Genomic DNA, 20,150 nt, shown 5'->3' on the forward strand with positions numbered 1-20,150 from the left:
TCATCCTTTCCTCTGCTCATTGCCATTTCCCTTTGCTCTCTTGAAGCATCTCAAGGTAGGGCCAGGAGTATCCCCTTGTCTCAAACCCCGGGGAGCTGCTGCAGGTCCCTGTAGATAAGACTGAGCCAGGTGGACCTGTGGTCTGATTTTGTATAAGGCACATTCTGTTAATCCTAGTTGCCCTGGGCTGGCACATGGAGAAGCTGCGCCTCCATAGAGAAACTGCCCCTTGTCAGTGTTTGGAATGATCACATCTTTATGCTAAGGCACTAACTCTGGGCAGTAACCACAGGGCCAGGAGTAATATCAATCTGCATTTGTAACATTGGTTGGCCTGGTACCTTCTGGGTAGGGACCTGCCCTTAAGATCCTGTTATTTTAACCTGTAAATTTAATCATGGTTAAAAAACAACAACCCTGAACTTGGCTTCCTTGCTCCTTTCAAAGACCCAGGTTGACTCAATAGCTTGGCTGAGCCTGGCTGGAGAACAGGGTGGTGGGCAAAGGTCTGGGCAGTGGCAGCCTGGATGACTGACTGCCTAATCAGCAGCTAATTCTAACTCCTCCTGCCCTTTCCCCTTCCAGAATCCCACTGACTTGAGTGGATAAGCCACTAAATGGCTGGGAAAACACTGTGGGTGTGGGTGTCTTTTTGCCATCAGTTAAAGAGCTAAACATGCTGTAGAGAAACTGGGGGGGCTCATACATCACCATTTACACCCCCATGTTTTGGAAGATATGTTCACATCTTAGCAAGGAAAGCTGGAAGTGGTTCTCTTCTCTGCTGTTCCTGAGTGGAGCAAAGGGGCCTGTGGAACCCAATGCAGGTTTACTCACAAGTAAGTTTCACTGACTTCAAGGGAGTTTACTCCCACAGGATTGCAGCTTGAGAGAACCTTCCACAGTCGCCGGCAGTAGCTCAGTGACGGAGCCCCTCCTTTGCATGCAAAAGGTCCTGTGTTCAATCCTGAGCACCTCCAGATTGGGCTGGGAGCAAACCCTGCCTGAAACTCTGTCGCTGTCACTGAATGTAGATGAGAGCAATGGTCTTGACTCTATAAGGCTGCTTCCTATGTTTCTGGGTGGCACAGGTCTGGCTTGGGTTTTTGGATTGGTCAGCAGCCACCTCTGCCTGTGAATTCAGCCTCGGCACAAGTGTGACTTTCCCCCCAGGTTGCTGTCTAAGAATCTTACTGGAAATACGTAAACCCACTGACCACCATTAGTAAAAACCACTGTATTTCCATCTGACCACAGGACAGGAACTTAGCCCTTAAAACCAACCAACTAGAATAAGAAATTGCACAGCTGCCCATTTTCAGCATCCCTCTGGAGCACCCACAAGAACTGCCACTGGGGGTGCAGTTCTGGGACTTGGATGGTAGAATCCCAGTATGCATGCAGAAGGCTCCAGGTTTAATCCCCAGGACTGAGAAACAGCCCTGTCTGCAACACTGGAGACCCACAACCAGAGATAGAGGGGAGCCCCCAATGGTCTTGAGTGCATGTAAGACAGCTTTCTATGTTTCTGAATAGACTTGAGAGGGTGGTAGAACACCTGCACTGGACTGCGCTTCCCCTATATTTTAAGGCCACCCAAGTTGGTGGCCATCACTGCCTCCTGTGTAGAGGAGTTCCACAGTTTAACAATACACTGCATGAAGGACTTCCTTTCATCTGTCCTGAATTTTCCAACATTCAGCTTCATTCAGCATGAGGCTCCACGCATAGCCTTGTATAGCCTTTTCTGGCTTGTCCAAACTCTTGATGGAGCTTTTCTGAGGCAGCTACATGGCATTTGTAGGGCACGCAGATGGCAAAGCTTTTTCAGCTTGAGGGCCAGACTGAAGATTCGCCACCTCTGTGAGGGCCACATGCCAGCGTGTGCACACTCGCCCAGATGGACCCATCACAGAGCCTGCACGCTTATGCACACGCACAAACACATCAATTTTTCTCTCTAGGGCAACATTGGCATAGGAAGGTCTTGGCATCATATTCCACAGGGGAAGCCATGCTATTGAGCCACTGCTTGGGGCAGTGTGTGGATGCTGGCATGTGCAAATGGTGTGGCCGTGCCAGCCTGAGATTAGAATGTATTCTGTGCCAGGAGCAATGGAAGAACAGGACACAAGATGAGTCTCAAAGGAGGAACAGCCTTTATTGATCCCCCTCATCCCGTGACACCGGAAGCTCAGTTATTAGCCATGGCTTCTTCAATCCAGGCAAGGAACTGGCTGACGCTGGTATACACAGCAGGGGTGGTGGTTGAGCAGCGGCTGCTGCCCCAAGACACAATGCCCACCAGCTTCCAGACATTGTCTTCCTGGCACACAAGGGGTCCACCAGAATCACCCTGAAAACAGAAGACAGGCAGTTTAGACTTTGGGCAGGTGGGGTGGGGTGGGGAGGGTATCCTCAGCCTTCTGACATAATTCTCCCTCTAGCCCTGAACCAGGCAATCTTTTGGGATGTTCACCCCCCACATTCTCTAAAAGTCGGTTTGCAGTTTTGTGTTCTCCCACACCCACCTATCACATGCCTTGGAGAAACTACAGATGGGTTGGCAAATATTCTTTTTCCTACCATGTATCCCTTCAGTTTGAGGGAATCTCTGGAATCACAATCCCCCGGTCACTCCCTTTGTTGATTTTCAGTATTTTCTGTGTCTTACTCCTGCGGGTTCCTCCCCACACCCTCATTTCTGGCTATTGTTTTTGCAATAAAAATAAATTGCCATGCCAACCAGTCCAATGTGAACCGGCAAAGTGGTCTTGAAGCTTTTATAAGAGCTACTGTAATTTTAATTATCACATCCCTCCTTGCTACTTCTGCTCCTGCTCCCTGTTCAGTGGAGCTGAGAGATGAGTGACCATTTGCTCCTTAATTAATCGGCTTCCCCTCCCTGTGGTGCTTGGGGGTTTTGTGGGAGTGGGGAGAGGGTCAAGCAGCACTCACCATGCAGGAAGAAGATCCGGCTGCACCAGCGCAGATCATCAGGTCAGAGATGTTGCTGCCCCAGGACTTCTTGCACTCCTCATTGGACAGGAGGGGCAGGGCTGTTTGTTGCAGCTTGTTGGGGGTGGTGAAAGCTGCAGGAAAGAGGCTCAACTCAGCAATTGCCACTGCTTTGCTGCACCCTGGTAGCTAACACACCGTTTACTTATTTATTTAGATGCCAAAGTGGCTTCTAAGCACTTTAAAACTATAAAATCACTGAAAAACCCAAGTCCATGTTACTACAAGTCGATAATCAAAACTAACTGGGTTCCATTAGCTGAGCACAGTGAAGAAGAAGATGGTTTTTCGGGTAACCTGGTCCAGAGTTATTTAGAGCTCTGTTTGTAAGCAGCTGCCTTGTCACTAACAGGGAAGCACACATTGGCAAGGAGCACTTTGTCAGTGAGGTACCCCCACAGAGGGATCATCCTTGCATGGCCTAAAACATCCAGCTCCCAACTGCCTCAGAAGTCTTTCTCCCTTCTAACAAGATAGAAAGGCAGGTTTGAAGTAAGCTTGGCTCAAGAACTGGATTTCCCACTGACGTTTGAAATGGCTGCTCACCTCACGGGCAGAGAACTGGCTGCCTTGGGGAGCTGCGCTCAAGCAGGTGTGGTGAGCTTTTGTCAGACAGATAGGGCCACGTTCCCTTCTGGGGGCCACATGATAGTGAAGGGGAGGGCCAAAGGCAAATGTGGAAAAATCAAAGATATAACTTTTGTACAGTGGGCTAGTTTACACACACACCTCTGCACTCTATCCAGGCAAGCAGGAGGCCCCCTATATATCCCTCCCTATGCCCTCAAGCACTTCCCCTGTGAGACCCCTGACAGGCCCACCATTGTAGCGTGTCTTTCCCCAGCCAGAGGTGGCACAAAGGTCTCCGCTCTTGAAGTGGTCAGCAGTGTCTGTCAGGCACACGGGGGACACAGTGTCGGTCATCTCAGCAGGGGTGGCCAGCTTGATGAGGGCAATGTCGTTGTTGATGGTAACGGGGTCCCACTCTGGGTGGGTGACGACCTGGGGGGCGAGAGAGGCATTGTGGGTGCTGCAAGCAGGATACAGTGATGCATCTGACCAGAGACTAACAAACATATTGTGGTGTGTGCCTTTGTTGACTACAAGGCTAAACACACACATGGTTTGAGGAGAGGAGTTGTAAACAGTGAGGTCAGTGGAGGGTGACAGGCTGATAACGGCTGGCAGTGATAATTGTGTTAATTAATAAAAACAGTCGATGACACAGACATCCTGGAACTGGCAAGCCAGTTAACACACACACATAGTGCTCAAATCCTTACACTCTATTTAGAGTGATAGCATTGAACCTCCTGATGTATTGTAACTGATTCTTTAGGAACACCCAACCTCCAAGATGGGTAAGGAAAGAAGACAGACATGTCCACAGATTACTGCTTATGTCTTTCTAGCAGGGAGATGCGGAAATCTGGTAGTAACCATTTCCCCACTCCCCAAAAGGTGTAATTTTCCCTCTACCTGACAAACGTGGCTTCTGACTGGCAGGAGTCTGCCTGTTGAACCAATGAATAAGAAGCCCTTGAAGATGGGCTGCGGTCTTCAGGTTTGTTCCCCTTGAAACACACACCCACCCACCCACACACATACCCGCCACCAACCTGCAGCAGATGCCAGAAGGTTCCTCCTCCAGTGGTGACCACAGAGCGCCAATTTTCATTGTTAGTATTGGATTAAGTGGAGGATTAGTTGGACCAAGAATCTAGTATGGTGTTTTATTTCAAGTTTGAACTGCATTCTTGCTATTGTTCTCTCTCCCCTGCCACCCTCCTTCTTTCTTACAAGTAACTCCTTTTTCAATAAACTGCTTAACTGGATTTTTGGGCTGTACTGGTTTCTGAACACCCTCAAGGGCTGGTTAACGTTTACTTAAGTGCCTGAAAGACTGAACAAAGCCCAACCTCTGTCTAAACCTTGCGCAAGTAAATCTGGATGAATACCCAGTAAACATGCTATCTGGAGGAGCCCTGAAGAGGCCTTCCAGCTGCTTCACCCACCTTCTCGATAGCCAACTTCTGTATTTTCTCCGCAGAGGAGCTGCGGTCATGTTCCCCAAGCACCACGACGTTGGAGGTCCTGAGGAAAACAAGCAAAAGCTGTCAGTTGGCCCCAGCTGAAGAAACGGAGGTTGCATGGCCATCTTGTCAGGGATTCTTGAGCTGCGTTTCCTGCATTGCAGGGGGTTGAACTAGATGACCCTTGGGGGTCCCTTCCAACTCTACAGTTCTATAGTTCTATGATTCTGTTGTAAACAAAATCTGCCCTTCTTCCCTTATGTGGTATCCAAGAGCCTGTATAGAGTCCTTAAGTGGGTTCCCTATCGGTAGGGGAAAATAACAGAGGCCAACCAGAGAATATTGAGAAGCAAAGCAGCGATTTCACCAATAGAGGTGTTAACTATAAAAAAATTAATATGGAAGGGAAGAATGCCACCTATGAAGAACTAATTTGGAAGACAGATCAAGGGATTAAACTTAGACCATATGAAGAGATCAAAAATTTATTTACTGGGTGGTTGCAATACCACCAAGTAAATGACCTGCTAAAAGAAGACAAAAAGAAAGTAGGATTTGAAGATAAAAAATCTAAATTTAATGTGGAGGTTATAGAAGGTAAGAACAAAACACTGTCAAGGATGTACAATATTTTGCTGGAGTGGTATACAAAAGATGAGGTGAAGGAGGCCATGACTAAGTGGGCGATAGACATTGGATATAACATCGACTTTGAGAGGTGGTTGGAACTATGGAACAAGAATATGAGATTTACGGCATGCACGGCACTAAAGGAAAACCTGTGGAAAATGATCTACAGGTGGTACCATACACCAGTGAAATTAGCGAAGATTTATAAGTTGAAGGATAAAAGATGCTGGAAATGTAGAGAGGTAGAAGGTGACCTCTACCATATGTGGTGGTCGTGTTGCAAAGTGAGAGGCTTTTGGGAATTGGTCTATAATGAACTTAAAAAAATCTTGAAATATACATTTCCCAAAAAGCCAGAAGCCTTTTTGTTAGGAATGGTCGGTAAAGAAATTAAAAAAGAAGATAAGATCTTGTTTCTATATGCCACGACAGCTGCAAGAACTATGTTAGCACAAAATTGGAAATTAGAAGTAATACCCAACATAAGCAAGTGGCAGGTTAAAATGATAAATTATGCTGAGCTTGATAGAATATCAGGAAGATTAAGGGACCAAGACGAACAGAAATTTCATGACAATTGGAAGAAATATTTAATGTATATGGAATCTAAAGCTCAGGTGACACTGGCGGGGTTGAAATAACTCTAACAGCGGGAAAGGCCTATGTAAAAGAGTTAAAAAGTACGCGACTATATAATTTATTCGATACTTACCAAAGGAGTGGAGGGAAGTCCAAGGCTCAGTTGAGACTAACTCAGTTATGTATTTTTATTTATGATTTGTGAAGTGGATATAATTTGCATAAGGTATGTGGTGGATTTTTTGTTTATGTTTTTCCTGTATATATGTGCAAATATGAATAAAAATTTATGAAACAAAAAAAGAGAAGCAAAGCAGCGAATAAGCCTGATCTTTATTAAAGCTGTTGCAACAGGGTGCTCCCCTCACACCCAGGAGGATGGAGGAGGACCCAGAGCAAAGGTGTGCCTGCCCTTATTTTAGACATTTTAAATCCCATCCCTGGAGCTCAAGACCACCCCTCCATACATCATACATACATCACAGATAGGGTGTAACCCAAGACCACCCCCCACAAACATCATACCTACGTCACAGAAAAGGTGGTCTACAACAGAAATTTGAATGATGTTGTTTTTCCTGTCTGCCAGTTTATCTGATAATGCCTTATCTGATTGCCTTTCCTGGTAGTCTGGCCATTCCTTTGAAATGGTGATTACCCAATTCCTGAGACAACAGGAAGGTTCCCTCACCCCCTCCCTCCTTGCAGAGAAAACATTTGGTCAGTTTGGGAGTCAAAATGGTTTCAGGACAGTTTTCCTGTGCTGCTCCAGACATGTGGCCCACATATCTATGTACGTGCTTGGTTGGTACATTTATGAACATTTATTATTTATATAAGACCTTAAATTACAATTCTCACATATATTTCAGCCCCTTGTTCTGACCACAGGTAGCTAACACATCTGCTAGCCTTTGTTGTGCATATCCCGACCCTGCAACCTCCAAGATTCCTGTTCATCTATTTAAAAAAATATCCCCACATGAAAAAGGAGGTAGGGTACTCACGTCACCCCACAGTGGGCAGCAGTCACCACCCAGCGCTTGCTGACGAGGGACCCACCGCAGAAATGCCACCCGCTCTTCTCCTGCAAGGCAAGCCAAGGAAAGCAGGTGGTGAGAGCCCCAACAGGAACAGAGCCAGGCAGCAGTGGCAATAGAAAGGGCCTTTGACCATTTTATTCTCAGTTCCAGTTAAGCACTAGTAGGGGAAGTGCAAACCAACAGAGGAAACGAACCAGACTCCCAAGACCTTCCCAAGCATTCTTACCTGCAGGGAGGCCTGCCAGGGCCATGATCCGGGCACTGCCTCCTCCCCGTTGACAATGCGGGAGTAGCCAGTGAGGACGGGCTGGATTGAAGGGACGCCGCAACCTGGAAGCAAGGAGAGAGGTGAAGTGAGAGCTTTTCCATGTTCTGTGCTTTGCGCTCAGGACTTCAGGTAAGGACTTCTGGCAAGGAGGCTGAGGGACAGGGAATTGTTAAGGCAGAGACAGCCCAGGGGTCCATCTGTGCACATAACGTAGCGGAGACAAGCTCCTATGTGGTTGGTGTGCCTGTCCTTTGCTTGTCTGTATGTGTGCGGTGATGAGAGCCATCCAAAAGGGCCTACTCGGTGACTTCTCCTAAATGGGAGTTGAGGCTACATTGGGATTAACCAAGTCCTTGGCCTCCTTCATGGTTCTTTATCTTTAAGCTGGACTTGGACCAGACCATCCTTCAGATATGCTGGACTGTCCCCTGATAGCCCTTCAAACAGAGGACTGTCCTCTATAAACGAGGGGACCAGACCACCTGGTACATCTCCCTGGGCCTGTATCACTTCAAAAGGCACCTGAGGATGGCATCATCTAATGCTTCTCGTAGTAGCCTGTGTGGTGCACTGGTTAGAGTGTTAGACTAGGACCTGGGAAATGAAGGTTTGAATCCCTGCTCAGCTGTAAAGCTTACTTCAGCCAGTCACCTACTCTCAGCCTAACCTACCTCACAGGTCTGCTCTGAGGAGAAAATAGGGATAAAGGTGTGGGTTATAAATGCAGTAAAAAAATGAGTAATTATTAAAAATGAATTCATCCCTACCTATAGAGAGTTAGCATGTTAGGAAGACATGTCAGGGACAGAGATCTGAACCCTCACCTTATCCCTGGTGTTTGTTTTTAAGTGTAGGGAGTTTTAATGTGGCATTCAAGCATTTTGTTCATCTACCTGTATTCTGGAACAGTATAGTTTCAGGAGGGCTGTGCAATGTGCTGATTCCCCCATGACAGTCTAGCAGCCTTTCTCAACCTGTGGGTCCCCAGATGTTGTTGAACTACAACTCCCATCACCCCTAGCTAGCAAGGCCAGAGCTCAGGGATGATGGGAGTTGTAGTCCAACAACATCTGGGGACCCACTGGTTGAGAACCGCTGGTAGATGAAGACGATAACTTAACACTTTTAAAGTGCCTTAAACTTTATAAGTGCTATACATATATTTAAAAAAACAAGACTGTCCCTGACTGCATGCTTACAATCTAACAGCCATGATAGAAAAGGAAAAAGGAAGGAGGAGGGCAGAGGAAAGCAAACACCAAAGCAAGTGCTCCTTCGCTGGCCTATGGATGGGGCCAGGTTGGGCTACCCCCTGAATCAGCTCTATTTTCTAGAGAGAAAAGAAAGATGATGATCTAAGCCTGGGTGACACAGAAATAGTTTGCTTCCCCACCCCACCCCACCCCAAGCGAGGCCCAAGACCACAAGCAGGTGGGTACTTACTCTGTGCGGCACTGACAAGTGCCAGGCAGGACAAAAACCACAAGGCTGCCATAATAAGCTGCTTCTGAGGACAATGGGAACAGCATGTAGCAGCTCAGCCATTTTTATACTGAACGCTCAGACCAAAGGTGGCTGGGAGCCAGCGGCTACGTGTGAACGAGCAAACCTGTCCGTTGATAAAAACGGTTGATGATTGGCAGGTGAAAGCACCCACTTTGGAAACAGTGGGTATTTTTAGGATATGGCAGCTGGAAGGTTTTCTGGGGTGCTCTGTGGAAGGAAGAGGGCCCAGATGGTATCTTCTATTTTGCCCTGAGGCCTTGCTTCAAGGAGCAATTCTGTGTACAAGAAGCTGGCATAAAGCAAACTGGTGTAATTTAAGCTGGCACGAAGTTACACCGGCTCAAACTCCATTCAGGAGCTAAGACTGGCAGAGCAAAAACAAGCCTTTAAATAGTGTTTGAGCTATCGTACACCTTTCTGCCGGCTGAATTTACACTGGGTTGCTAAATCGTTAGACTGAACTTGACAGGCTTAGGATTTGGCCAAAGTCCCCCTGATTCCAGCCATGGAACATAGCTTCCTGGGGGCTTATGATAACCTGAAATCTACCAGGTTTGGCTCAGCTGCAGTGGAGGGGATATGGTGGTGTATCTCTGGCTGAGTCAAAGATGAGGGCATTAATCCATCATAACCTGACTGTGCCAGGAAACAGCTAGAGGGCTTCTGGATTCTAAGCCAATCACCCCAGTTTATGATTTATGTAAAAAATAATAATGCTTGATACTTGGTGTTGAGTTCTGTATATTGTTTTTTCTTTGTTTGTATTTAAAGCTTTAATAAATCTCTTTCTATACACACACACACACACACACACACACACACACACACACACACATTGGGGCAACTGCTTTACCTGTTGGCAGAACACAGGTATGCAACCTGCTGGATAGAGTTAGTTGAGGGCCTGTAACCCCACACAGCTGTGCCTCCTCCTCAATGTCATCCCTGCGGCACACCTGGCTTCTGTCAGCTTTCCCAGGGAACACCTGGTGCCTGACGCAACTAGTTCTCCTGGCTATCAGACAAACCTGGCTGGAAACCTGGAGGGGCGGCAGCATGGAAACCCTCAGGCACATAGCCCGACAGAGTGATGCTCAGACAGTGTTTGGGTGGGCACTCCAGCATTACTAAAAATTGTACAGGTTAATTTAGACACATAGAAATAATTACTATCATTTAAACCAATATACAATAGTGGGGAAGACTTTGATCAGTCTGCTGTCCAGGTGCTGGCAGGCAACTTCCAAGACTCCTCCTTAGGCTTCTTTTTCTTTAAACTAGCCTTCAGCCAGATTGTGCTTCAAAGAGAGGACTGTCCTCCGACAGCTCTTCAGATAGAGGGAAGGCTGCCCTCTGTAAAACATGATACACTAAAGCTCTGCTCCAAGGACCTTGGGATTCCTTGGAAGTGGACCAGAGTTTATCAGAAAAACAGTTATTCAGGGCTGTACCTGCAATGGGGCCTGGCCCCATACAGACATTTTACTCCCTGCCAAAATGTCATCCTTAACCCCCCCCCCACTAAATTCAATCTCTTGACCTGTTGCTTGCTGAGATACAAAGAAAAACATTCAGGAAGAGATCTATCTAGTGGTTCACGATAATAAATACTTTTCTGCTGTCTTCTACTGTTTTGGCCAACAATTGCAAAGATGTTGAGATAACTGGCAGAGGCAGTCCTCTTTATTTTTCAAATAAATTATTTTTTAATTGGATTTCACGCAATTGCATATGTTTAGGTATATTAGGCTGCATGTCTTTATGTTTGGGGCTGTCCTGCAGTGATTTCTTGGTCCCATCACCCCCTTCACTGCAGCATTGCTGACTAACTTCCTGCATGAATAACAACCTTCATATCAATTTTCTTCCAGTGTGCTGGGAATGTTGGGTATGTTCTGTGACGCCCACCTCTCTGTGTTCGTACTGGATACCCAGTTGGACTGACTTCTCTGTGTGTGTCAAGCTCTAGAATAATCTGCTGCAGCGGGATATGTACAGGTCTTATCCTCTGGGAAAGCTGCAAAACTGAAACAGTATTTTGTCTACAGAGGTGTTTACATTAAAAGGAGACAATAGAATTTTCTGTTGAAGAAAGGAAGGGACTGGACGCAAGTTTTTGTTCCTGAATAACAAACCTCTGTAGAGATACCAGATCTCGGAATAAGAACGTTTTAGCAGCTGAACAAGACAAGAAACCTGAGAAAGTAAGGAATAAAAAGAACAAAGGACCAACTATGACACTGAAAGAACAATGGGAGGAGCAACAAAGACCAAGGAAACTAAAGGCCTCTATTAGACTGGATTTTTGAAGTTAAACATCATTAAAACAAACAAATTAAAAGAAAACCGGCAAGGTGGAATGGGAAAAATTTGGCTATGGACTTGAGACCTCCAGGCTGATAACATACAGACTGATGGACATGGGGAATTCAAACCGGGGAAGGGAGGGGGAATCTTGGAATCCAAAGGCTATGTAACCAACTTTTTGAATCTTCTTATATCTTTTGTCTTCTATTTCTTTATATAACTTTTGTATTTTGATTTAACATGTTTAAAAAAAGGGGGGGGGAACTCGTGGAAGGAAATTGGGGCAGATCTTGGGGGAAAAATCTTTTTACTTTCTCTGTTAAAGATGAGGAGTGATGGTAAGATTGTATAAATTTTGGTTAATGGGTTAAGCATATTGGTTTTAAATTGGGAATGAGAGCTTGTGGAACCAACTTAAGGAAAGGGGAATACAGTCGGGAGGGGAAGGAGGGAGTCCTAGAAAGAAGGTTATGAAAGTAAGGATTTAAACTTCTCTTTCTTTTTCTTTCTTTCTCTATCTTTTCTATCTTTCTTATTCTGTTATTATTGGAAATTTTAATAAATATGATTATAAAAAAAAATAGAATAATCTGCTGCAGCACCCACCAGAGGTTCCTCAGCAAATAAGAACATGAGAGCCCTCCTGGATCTGGCCAAAGGCCGATCTAGTCCAGCACCCTGCTCTCACAGCGGCCAACCAGGTTCCTGTGGGAAACTAGCAATGCTGAACTGAGCACAAGTACACCCTCCCTCCTGTGGCTCCCAGCAACTGATAGTCAAAAGCATTGCTGCCTCCAGTGGTGGAGGCAGAGCATAGCCATTGTGGATAGTAGCTGTTGACAGCCTTCTCCTCCATGCAATTTGTCTAATCCTCTTTTAAAGCTGTCCAAGTTGGTGGCCATCATTGCCTCCTGTAGGAGTGAGTTCCACAGGTTAACCATGCACTGCAGGAAGACGACCAATCATGAGGTCTCCAGTCTCGGAGGAACTGCCTTCCCCTCAAACCCTTTTTACTCCACCTCCTCCTTGCCTCAGAGACCAGCTGGCACCTGTCACTGCCCTTGAGCCAGGTCACCTGGGCCTTTGCCCACAGCCTCCACCAGACCTATGCTTATCTTCAAGGTCCTACGATAACAGGAGGCTGGAAAACGAGCTTGGCTTGGCTTTCACCTGTGCCAGCTACCTCACAACATATATAAGGATTTGCAGCCCTTGCTTCATTCCCAACTCTTTCAAGAAGCAAGATGGCTTCCATCTGGTTCCTGTTCTGCCTGGCCTTCCTTGGTGCTGCCCATGGTGAGTGCCTTGTAAGAGGCCAAGCAGGAGGAGGAGGCAACTCCAACCCCCCTCCTTTGACATGCTGAGAGATCTGCTCCACAGCCCCCCTTTCCATACCTCTACAGGAAGTGCTGCCCGTGTGCCTCACAGCTTCAGGTCAGGGTTTGGCGTCTGTGGGAGGGTCAAGGGATGCAGTTCATCATCCACAGGTCAACTTCACCGCTTCCCCAGCACCCATGGGAATGGATGCTGCACCTCCATCTCCAACCACAGAACCACGACTCAAGTTTCTAAAATGCTCAAGTCCTACCTGCCCATCATACACTCTAACTTGGCTGAAGTCCCCTGCCAATATTCTGTGGCAAGCAAGGACCACTCTCTCCTTGTCTTTTGTTACTTCACATGTTGCAGGACTGAGCTGTGATATTGAAAACACAGTGCAGGGGGCCAGTCCCTGGTGAAACCTGAACTCAGATGAAGCTGTGCACAGATTTAGTTTACATCTAGGGATAGGGAGTCTCTCCTGGGTTAAAAACAAACAAACAAACCTGATTTCTTGCCAGGTTGTGGCACTCCAGCCATCCATCCGGTCTTGAGCGGCTATTCCCGAATTGTCAATGGAGAGGAGGCAGTGCCTGGATCATGGCCCTGGCAGGTATCCTTGCAGGTAAGAAGAGCCCAGCACACTTTGCTTTGGCTGGAGACATGGAATAATAATAATAATAATAATAATAATAATAATAATAATAATAATAATAATAATAATATTTATACCCTGCCCATCTGTCTGGGTTTCTCCACCCACTCTGAGTGAACTGAATGAGAAAGGTGGGGGCAACATAAAGTGCTTCTTCATGCAATGCACAATTAATTTGTGGCACTTTCTGCCACAATATGTGGTGATAGCCACTGGCTTAGTCCATGGGTGGGCTCCTCCAGATACAAGTCCAGCACCTGCTCTCTCCTTGTGGTCAGCAACCTTTTTGGGGCTGAGGGCCACATTGACCCATGGTCAGCCCTCCAGGGGCTGCAAGTCAAAGTGGACATGACAAGCACTCTGCTCCTCAGGGTTACTTTCGAAAAGGCTTCCCCATCAGCTGTTCTGCACAATTTAAAATCAATTTTGAGGCACTCTTGGGGAAACCACAAAATGTATCTGATCATTACAGTAGGGAACACCTATAGGAGTAGTCAGTATGCTTAATTTTTGTAGAAAATAATAATTATTTTTTTATGGACAGTTTGGGGGAGGGAGTGGGGAGCCACCAAAAGCTTTTTGGCATTACAGCAATGAGCAGTTGGTAAAATAATTGAGACAACCCTGGTTAGTGGAACAGGGACAGAGAGAGTGTGTGTTCACATCAAGGGAAGTAAGAGTACTGCTCTATTCTGCCTTGGTGAGCCCCCTCACCTGTGGATCTGTGTCTAGTTCTGGGCAACAATTTAAGAAGGATATTGACAAGCTGTAACATGTATAGAGGAGGGCGACCAGGATTATCAAGGGCCTGGAAACCAAGCCTTTGAGGGGACGGAGTATGTTTAGTTTGGAGAAGAAAAGACTGAGAGCTCATATTGTAACCACCTTCAAATATCTGTCACATGGAAAATGCAGCAAGCTTGCTTCCTGTTTCTCTGGAGCAGGCTTCCTCAAACTCGGCCCTCCAGATGTTTTGAGACTACAGTTCCCATCATCCCTGACCGCTGGTCCTGCTAGCTAGGGATCATGGGAGTTGTAGGCCAAAAACATCTGGAGGGCCGAGGTTGGGGAAGCCTGCTCTGGAGGGTAAAACCAATGGCTTCAAGAAAGGAGATTCCAACTAAACATTAGGAAGAACTTTCTGAGAGTAAGAGCCGTTTGACAGTGAAATGGACTACCTTGGAAGATGGGAGACTCTCCTGACTTGGAGGATTTTAAGCAGAGGTTGGGTTGCCATCTGTCAGGGATTACTGAGCTGTGATTCCTGCACTGCATGTCCAAGCACTCGCTGGGTCCTTTCTATCTGCTCACATGTTCCCCTCAATCCCTCAGGACAACACTGGCTTCCATTTCTGTGGAGGTTCTCTGATCAGCGAGAACTGGGTGGTCACCGCAGCCCACTGCAACGTCAGGTAAGGAAGACTGTGTGTACAACCCACTTCTAAGAAGAAGGCTCTGGGGCTCGGGATAAAACCAGGAGCCAGACTTGCTGAAGCCCTAGCCCTGTAATCCTAGAGGGATGTGTGCATGCCGGTGGTGAGCGAAGTGTACTCTGCACACACTCAGAGGCACACTTTACTTTCCGTAGTGTTTCTCAGAGATTCCGAAGTCAAAATCTATTTCTAAATGCATTCCACCACAATTTTGTTCCGGTGCTCAAAGTGGGAGAAATAAAGAAAGCGGGATTGTCACATTTCCCAGGCAGGATTGCCAACTGACCGGCAGAGGTGGGCACAGACACCAACGCAGAATGCTGCTGTGTCCACAACAGCAGATGGATGTCCAGGAATCAGAAATGGAAGCTTTTCAAAGGAAGCCCATGATACCAGCTGCTGTCCCTTGACATTGTGTGGCTCAGGTGTATTGCGGGATGTTTAAGTGGTAGATAGACCCAGCCAGTTATGAAAAAATATATATGAAAGGAGGGTCCAGGGAAGGCATCAGCAAGAGTGCTGGGCTCTGGTAGCTGTCCAAGGATGCCAAGTTCTGACACCGATTCCTAGCCTCAGCTGAGAACTATGAAGGTGCTGGTACAAATCTTACCTTTCCCAAAGGTAAGGGTCGCCTTAGGCAAGCAGTTCTCTCCCTGCTGCTGCTCACCCCCCCCTCCACACACCAGCAACTTGGGGATAACAGTACCTGCCTACCCCACAGGGCTGTTGTAGTGGTTGTTGAGATCGTGTATATGAAGCACTTTGGCTGTATTTCTCAGCACGGTTGACTAATGAATACTATCAACTGCTGCCCCTGCTGCAGGACAAGCCACCTGGTGGTTTTGGGTGAATTTGACCAACGCAATCCTGCTGAAGACGTTCAGGTCATAAAGATTGCCCAGGTAGGTAGCACAAGATTGACCTTCTCAGACCTCAGGTGCTCCTTGCTCTCTCTGTGTGTATCAAAATACCAGGCCAAAGTACTGCTAAAATGTGAGTGGATAGCAGTGGAGGTGTACACACGACGATCAGTCTTTAAAGCAGGCATCATTGGCTCAATTAAACTAAACAGTTTTAATTGGATTTTGAATAAACGTGCCATTAACCATTGCTGTTTTTTATTTTAATGTATTATCTTCCTTAAGATCTTCCTCTGCAAACCACTATTCTGAATAAAGCTTTTTATAGGGTGGCGTGGGGGACACTGGATATGAGTCTATGAAACAAAGGGAGCAGTGCCCCCCCAAATTTGGGAACCACTGGCTTAAACTAAACTGCCTCCTTCTTTGACAGGTTTTCAAGAACCCAAAGTTCAACCTTTTCACAGTGAAGAACGACATCACCTTGTTGAAGCTGGCCACCCCAGCCCAGCTGACGGCTCGCGTGTCTCCCGTGTGTCTGCCCCAGGCCACAGATGACTTCCCCGGCGGCATGACCTGCGTCACCACTGGATGGGGCCTTACCAAGCACACTAGTAATTTTTATTTTTATTTATTTATTGTGGCATTTATATTCCACTTTTCCTCCAAGGATCTCAAGGTGGCATACGTACTTCTCCCTCTCTCCATTTTATCCTCACAACAATCCTGTTAGGCTGAGAGAGACAGTGACTGGTCCAAAGTCACCCAGTGGGCTAAATAGCTGAGAGGAGATTTGAACTGTGGTCTCCCAGGTCCTTGTCCACTACTCCACACTGGTAATATCTGGGTACTGCCTTTACAGTGGTACCTTGGTTCTCAAACGTAATCCGTTCTGGAAGTCTGTTCCAAAACCAAAGCATTCCAAAACCAAGGTGTGCTTTCCCATAGAAAGTAATGCAAAGTGGATTAATCCATTCCAGGCTTTAAAAACAACAACCCCTAAAACAGCAATTTAACATGAATTTTACTATCTAACGAGACCGTTGATCCATAAAATGAAAGCAATAATCAATCAATCAATCAATCAGTAGCTGAACTGGGTTCCACACAGTCACAAGAACAACAAAAAAAGAGCCACAAAAAGGCAAAATAAATAGCAAAAACAGAGAGACTTCAGCGTAACACTCAAAACGGAGCATGTTCAGCTTCCGAAAAAAGTTCACAAAGTGGAACACTTACGTCCAGGTTTGCAGTGTTTGGGTTCCAAGTTGTTTGGGTACTAAGGCAGAAATAAATAAATTAATATAATATAATATAATATAATATAATATAATATAATATTAAAATTGTCCAGTAGCACCTTAGAGACCAACTAAGTTTGTTAGTGCACACGAAAGCTCATACCAAGAACAAACTTAGTTGGTCTCTAAGGTGCTACTGGACTATATATATATATATATATATATATATATATATATATATAATATTATATATTCTACTGCATCAGACCAACACGGCTACCTACCTGAATTGAGTACCAAGGCGTCTGAGAACCAAGTTACCACTGTACTTGAAAATAGGCCATGATAACCATGAACCCAGGTTTTTATCAGCCTGCCACGTATCCCTTTTGTGGGAACTGGGTGATACAGAGCAGGGGGTGGCTAATTTGTGGTCCTTCAGGTGCAGCTGGACTACTTCCATCATTCCCGGCCACTGGCCATGCCTGGCAGGCATACCCGCCAATGAAAATAGGGACGTCCAGTGCCATGTTTCTAGAAAAAGAGGTTCCGGAACTCACCATGAACACCTCCCTCATTCTCTTAGAATGGCAATGGTGCCCATCTGAGAGGTGCCGGAACTAATTTCCAGCGAGTTCTGCCTGAAACTGAAAAAAAAGGCCTGGGGATGCCTATTCCATACTCTCCAACATTTCTCTGATAAAAATCGGGATGTCCTAAGGAAAAGTGAGACATTCCAGGATCAAATCAGAAACTGGGATGGCTTCTGTAAATCTGGGACTGTCCCTGGAAAATAGGGACATTTGGAGGGTCTGGGCAGGGCTGAACATATTTTATTTACTTACTTCCTTACAGTATTTTTAGCTTGCAATTCACTGAATATTTTCAATCCTGGAGTGAAAACAAACAGAAAGAAACAGCAATATGCCAAAACTACAAAACTATTTTTATAATAGGTCCAATAACAACCAATTAAGCATTCTATCACAAGGCAAATAAGCAGAACAGCAATGAGGACAAAAAACTGACATTTCCAATTTAACCAAATTCTGAAGTAAAAGGAAACACAGAACGGTCAAATACATTATTATTATTATTATTTTATTTATTTAATTTCTATACTTGAAGGTCTCACATAAAATATCAAATACATAAAATCAAAACAAAATCAACATCCCAATAGCCCCCCCCCCCCGAGGAATTAGCACATTAACCAGGCAGGGGTCTTAGCAACAGTTCCCACCCTATTTTTCACTTGCTTACTCACCCCACCCCATTTCGCACACAAAAAGGGCTCCCCTCTGTGCCAACAGACTCTCGCTTTTGAGCAACCTAGCACCTTCCCCCCCCCAGCCATTTCATGTGCCCTGTTCTGTGGAATACTCTGTTGACAAGAGATTCGGCGGGTGCCTTCTGTGCCAACTTTCAAATGCCTACTGAAAACTGTTCTATTCTGCACAGCCTACGCAGGCAGTTAAGAGTAACATCCTTGCACTGTGGTTAACCAGTGTCTGCTTTTTAACCTTTTTAATGTTTCTTGTTGTACGGTTTTATTTATAATTGTTGTAAACCACACTTGGTATTTTTAAAATGAATATCAGTATATAGATATTTGTATAAATAAACATGTAGATATGTATATGAAAACTAGGGTTGCCATATTTCAAAAAGTAAAAACAAGGACACCCTGAAAGTTGTTGAACTTTTTTTTTTTTTTTTTTTTACAAAAACGCCCCCCAAACCACAACTTTTCGATTGACATGCCTAAGATCCAGGACAAAGTGCCACCTTTCAGAAATTCCCCCGGATGTCAATTCTGTCTTTTTTTAAAAAATGAATTTTATTAGTATTTTCCACACAACAACAACACGAAAGATATCAAAAGATAACAATACACAACACACAGAAATCAACATTCGAAAACTAAAAAAGACAAAAACAAAAAACAAACAAATCCATATCTTACAAGTTAATATTATAAACACTAAAACAACAACAAGAAGACATGTCAATTCTGTCTTTCAAATCCAAGCAATGTCTAGGAAAATCCGGACATATGGCAGCCCTAATGAAAATTTCTCCTCTCATTTGTTCTTTCCTAGACAAGGACACTCCGGATAAACTGCAGCAGGTGGCCCTCCCTCTGCTGACCAATGAGCAGTGCAAGAAATATTGGGGGGCTCGCATCGCTGACGTCATGATCTGTGCTGGTGCCGCAGGGGCTTCCTCTTGTATGGTACGTCCTCCCCTACTACCTGAGCTGCCCTCCCACCTTCTCTCAGCCACCACAGCAGTTCCTGTCTGAAATGAGGCACCTTCTATCTCCCCCTTGCATCTTGCTGGCCTCCTATTTCTGTTTTTTCCTGGCCATGGAAGACTGCTTCCACTTGCCCTGCCTGCCAGCACTTGATTTCTAAGAGGCAAGAATGACCAGAGGTCATTGCCATCTGCCCTGGAAATCCTGAATCCTGGGGCTCAGGTGGTGGCAGTTTCAGTGGCGAGGGGAAGGTGAGCGTTAAACTAGTATTCCCATTAAAAGGCAAACCCACCTAATTTCAGAAGCAATTTGTGTACCAAAAACACAGCCGTCCCCCACAGCCATTCGTGAACACACTCATCCAAATTTTGCTGTACCAAGTCAGGTGTACAAAAATGCATGTACTAAAAGCAAAGTGTGCCTCAGAATGCACATATTAGTGAAAACAGCGCACACACCGAACCATTAGATCTGGGAAAATATAAACAGTAGGGGGCACAGGCTTTGCAAAAAAAAAAAAAGTGTGTATGAGGAGAAATCCCAACAAAAATACTGGTGGGGAATGTTCATGAGGACTTTAAAATAATTGCAAACGGATGTCAAAATGTGGAGAATTGAACTTAAGATTGGAAAACGTGAGAAACCAAAATGGACACATCTGCCCATCAAACGTCACGTGTCGCAGGAATGAGGCCTTTCCCCTTTACTCATCTCCTGACATGTAAGTTGCCAGCTTCCGCCTTCCTTTCCTACAGAACCCCTTTTGACACCCTGCTTTGGTTGTTCCCCTACAGGGTGACTCTGGTGGCCCCTTGGTGTGCCAGAAGGATGGCGCCTGGACCCTCGTCGGGATTGTCTCCTGGGGCAGCGGCACTTGCTCCCCATCCAGTCCAGGGGTCTATGCCCGAGTGACTGAGCTCCTTCCCTTTATTGAAGAAACGCTAGCTAAGAACTAACTTAACTCTCTTTGACTTCAGAACAATAAAACCAGCGTCTGACA

The 20,150-nt window shown here is 45.7% G+C and overlaps 2 protein-coding genes across 2 annotated transcripts; one reads left to right on the plus strand and one right to left on the minus strand.

Annotated features, from left to right (window-relative positions):
• Window positions 1-1,840: 1,840 nt before the first annotated feature.
• LOC308592132 (chymotrypsinogen B-like) lies at window positions 1,841-9,103 on the minus strand. The gene is made up of 7 exons (XM_081203402.1): window positions 9,015-9,103; window positions 7,530-7,633; window positions 7,268-7,347; window positions 5,034-5,112; window positions 3,840-4,020; window positions 2,959-3,092; window positions 1,841-2,356 (listed from the first exon to the last, which is right to left on the minus strand). Exons 1-7 carry the CDS (start codon window positions 9,064-9,066, stop codon window positions 2,195-2,197), a joined length of 792 nt encoding a protein of 263 aa, XP_081059528.1. The 5' UTR covers window positions 9,067-9,103; the 3' UTR covers window positions 1,841-2,194.
• Window positions 9,104-12,626: 3,523 nt separating this feature from the next.
• LOC308590260 (chymotrypsinogen 2-like) lies at window positions 12,627-20,150 on the plus strand. Its single transcript, XM_081200087.1, has 7 exons — window positions 12,627-12,680; window positions 13,226-13,329; window positions 14,692-14,771; window positions 15,616-15,694; window positions 16,086-16,266; window positions 18,996-19,129; window positions 19,945-20,150. The coding sequence occupies exons 1-7, from the start codon at window positions 12,629-12,631 to the stop codon at window positions 20,104-20,106; spliced, it is 792 nt and encodes a 263-aa protein (XP_081056213.1). The 5' UTR covers window positions 12,627-12,628; the 3' UTR covers window positions 20,107-20,150.

Source organism: Podarcis bocagei (genome assembly GCF_964188305.1).
Source record: "Podarcis bocagei genome assembly, chromosome: 7".
NCBI classification, from domain to species: Eukaryota; Metazoa; Chordata; class Lepidosauria; order Squamata; family Lacertidae; genus Podarcis; species Podarcis bocagei.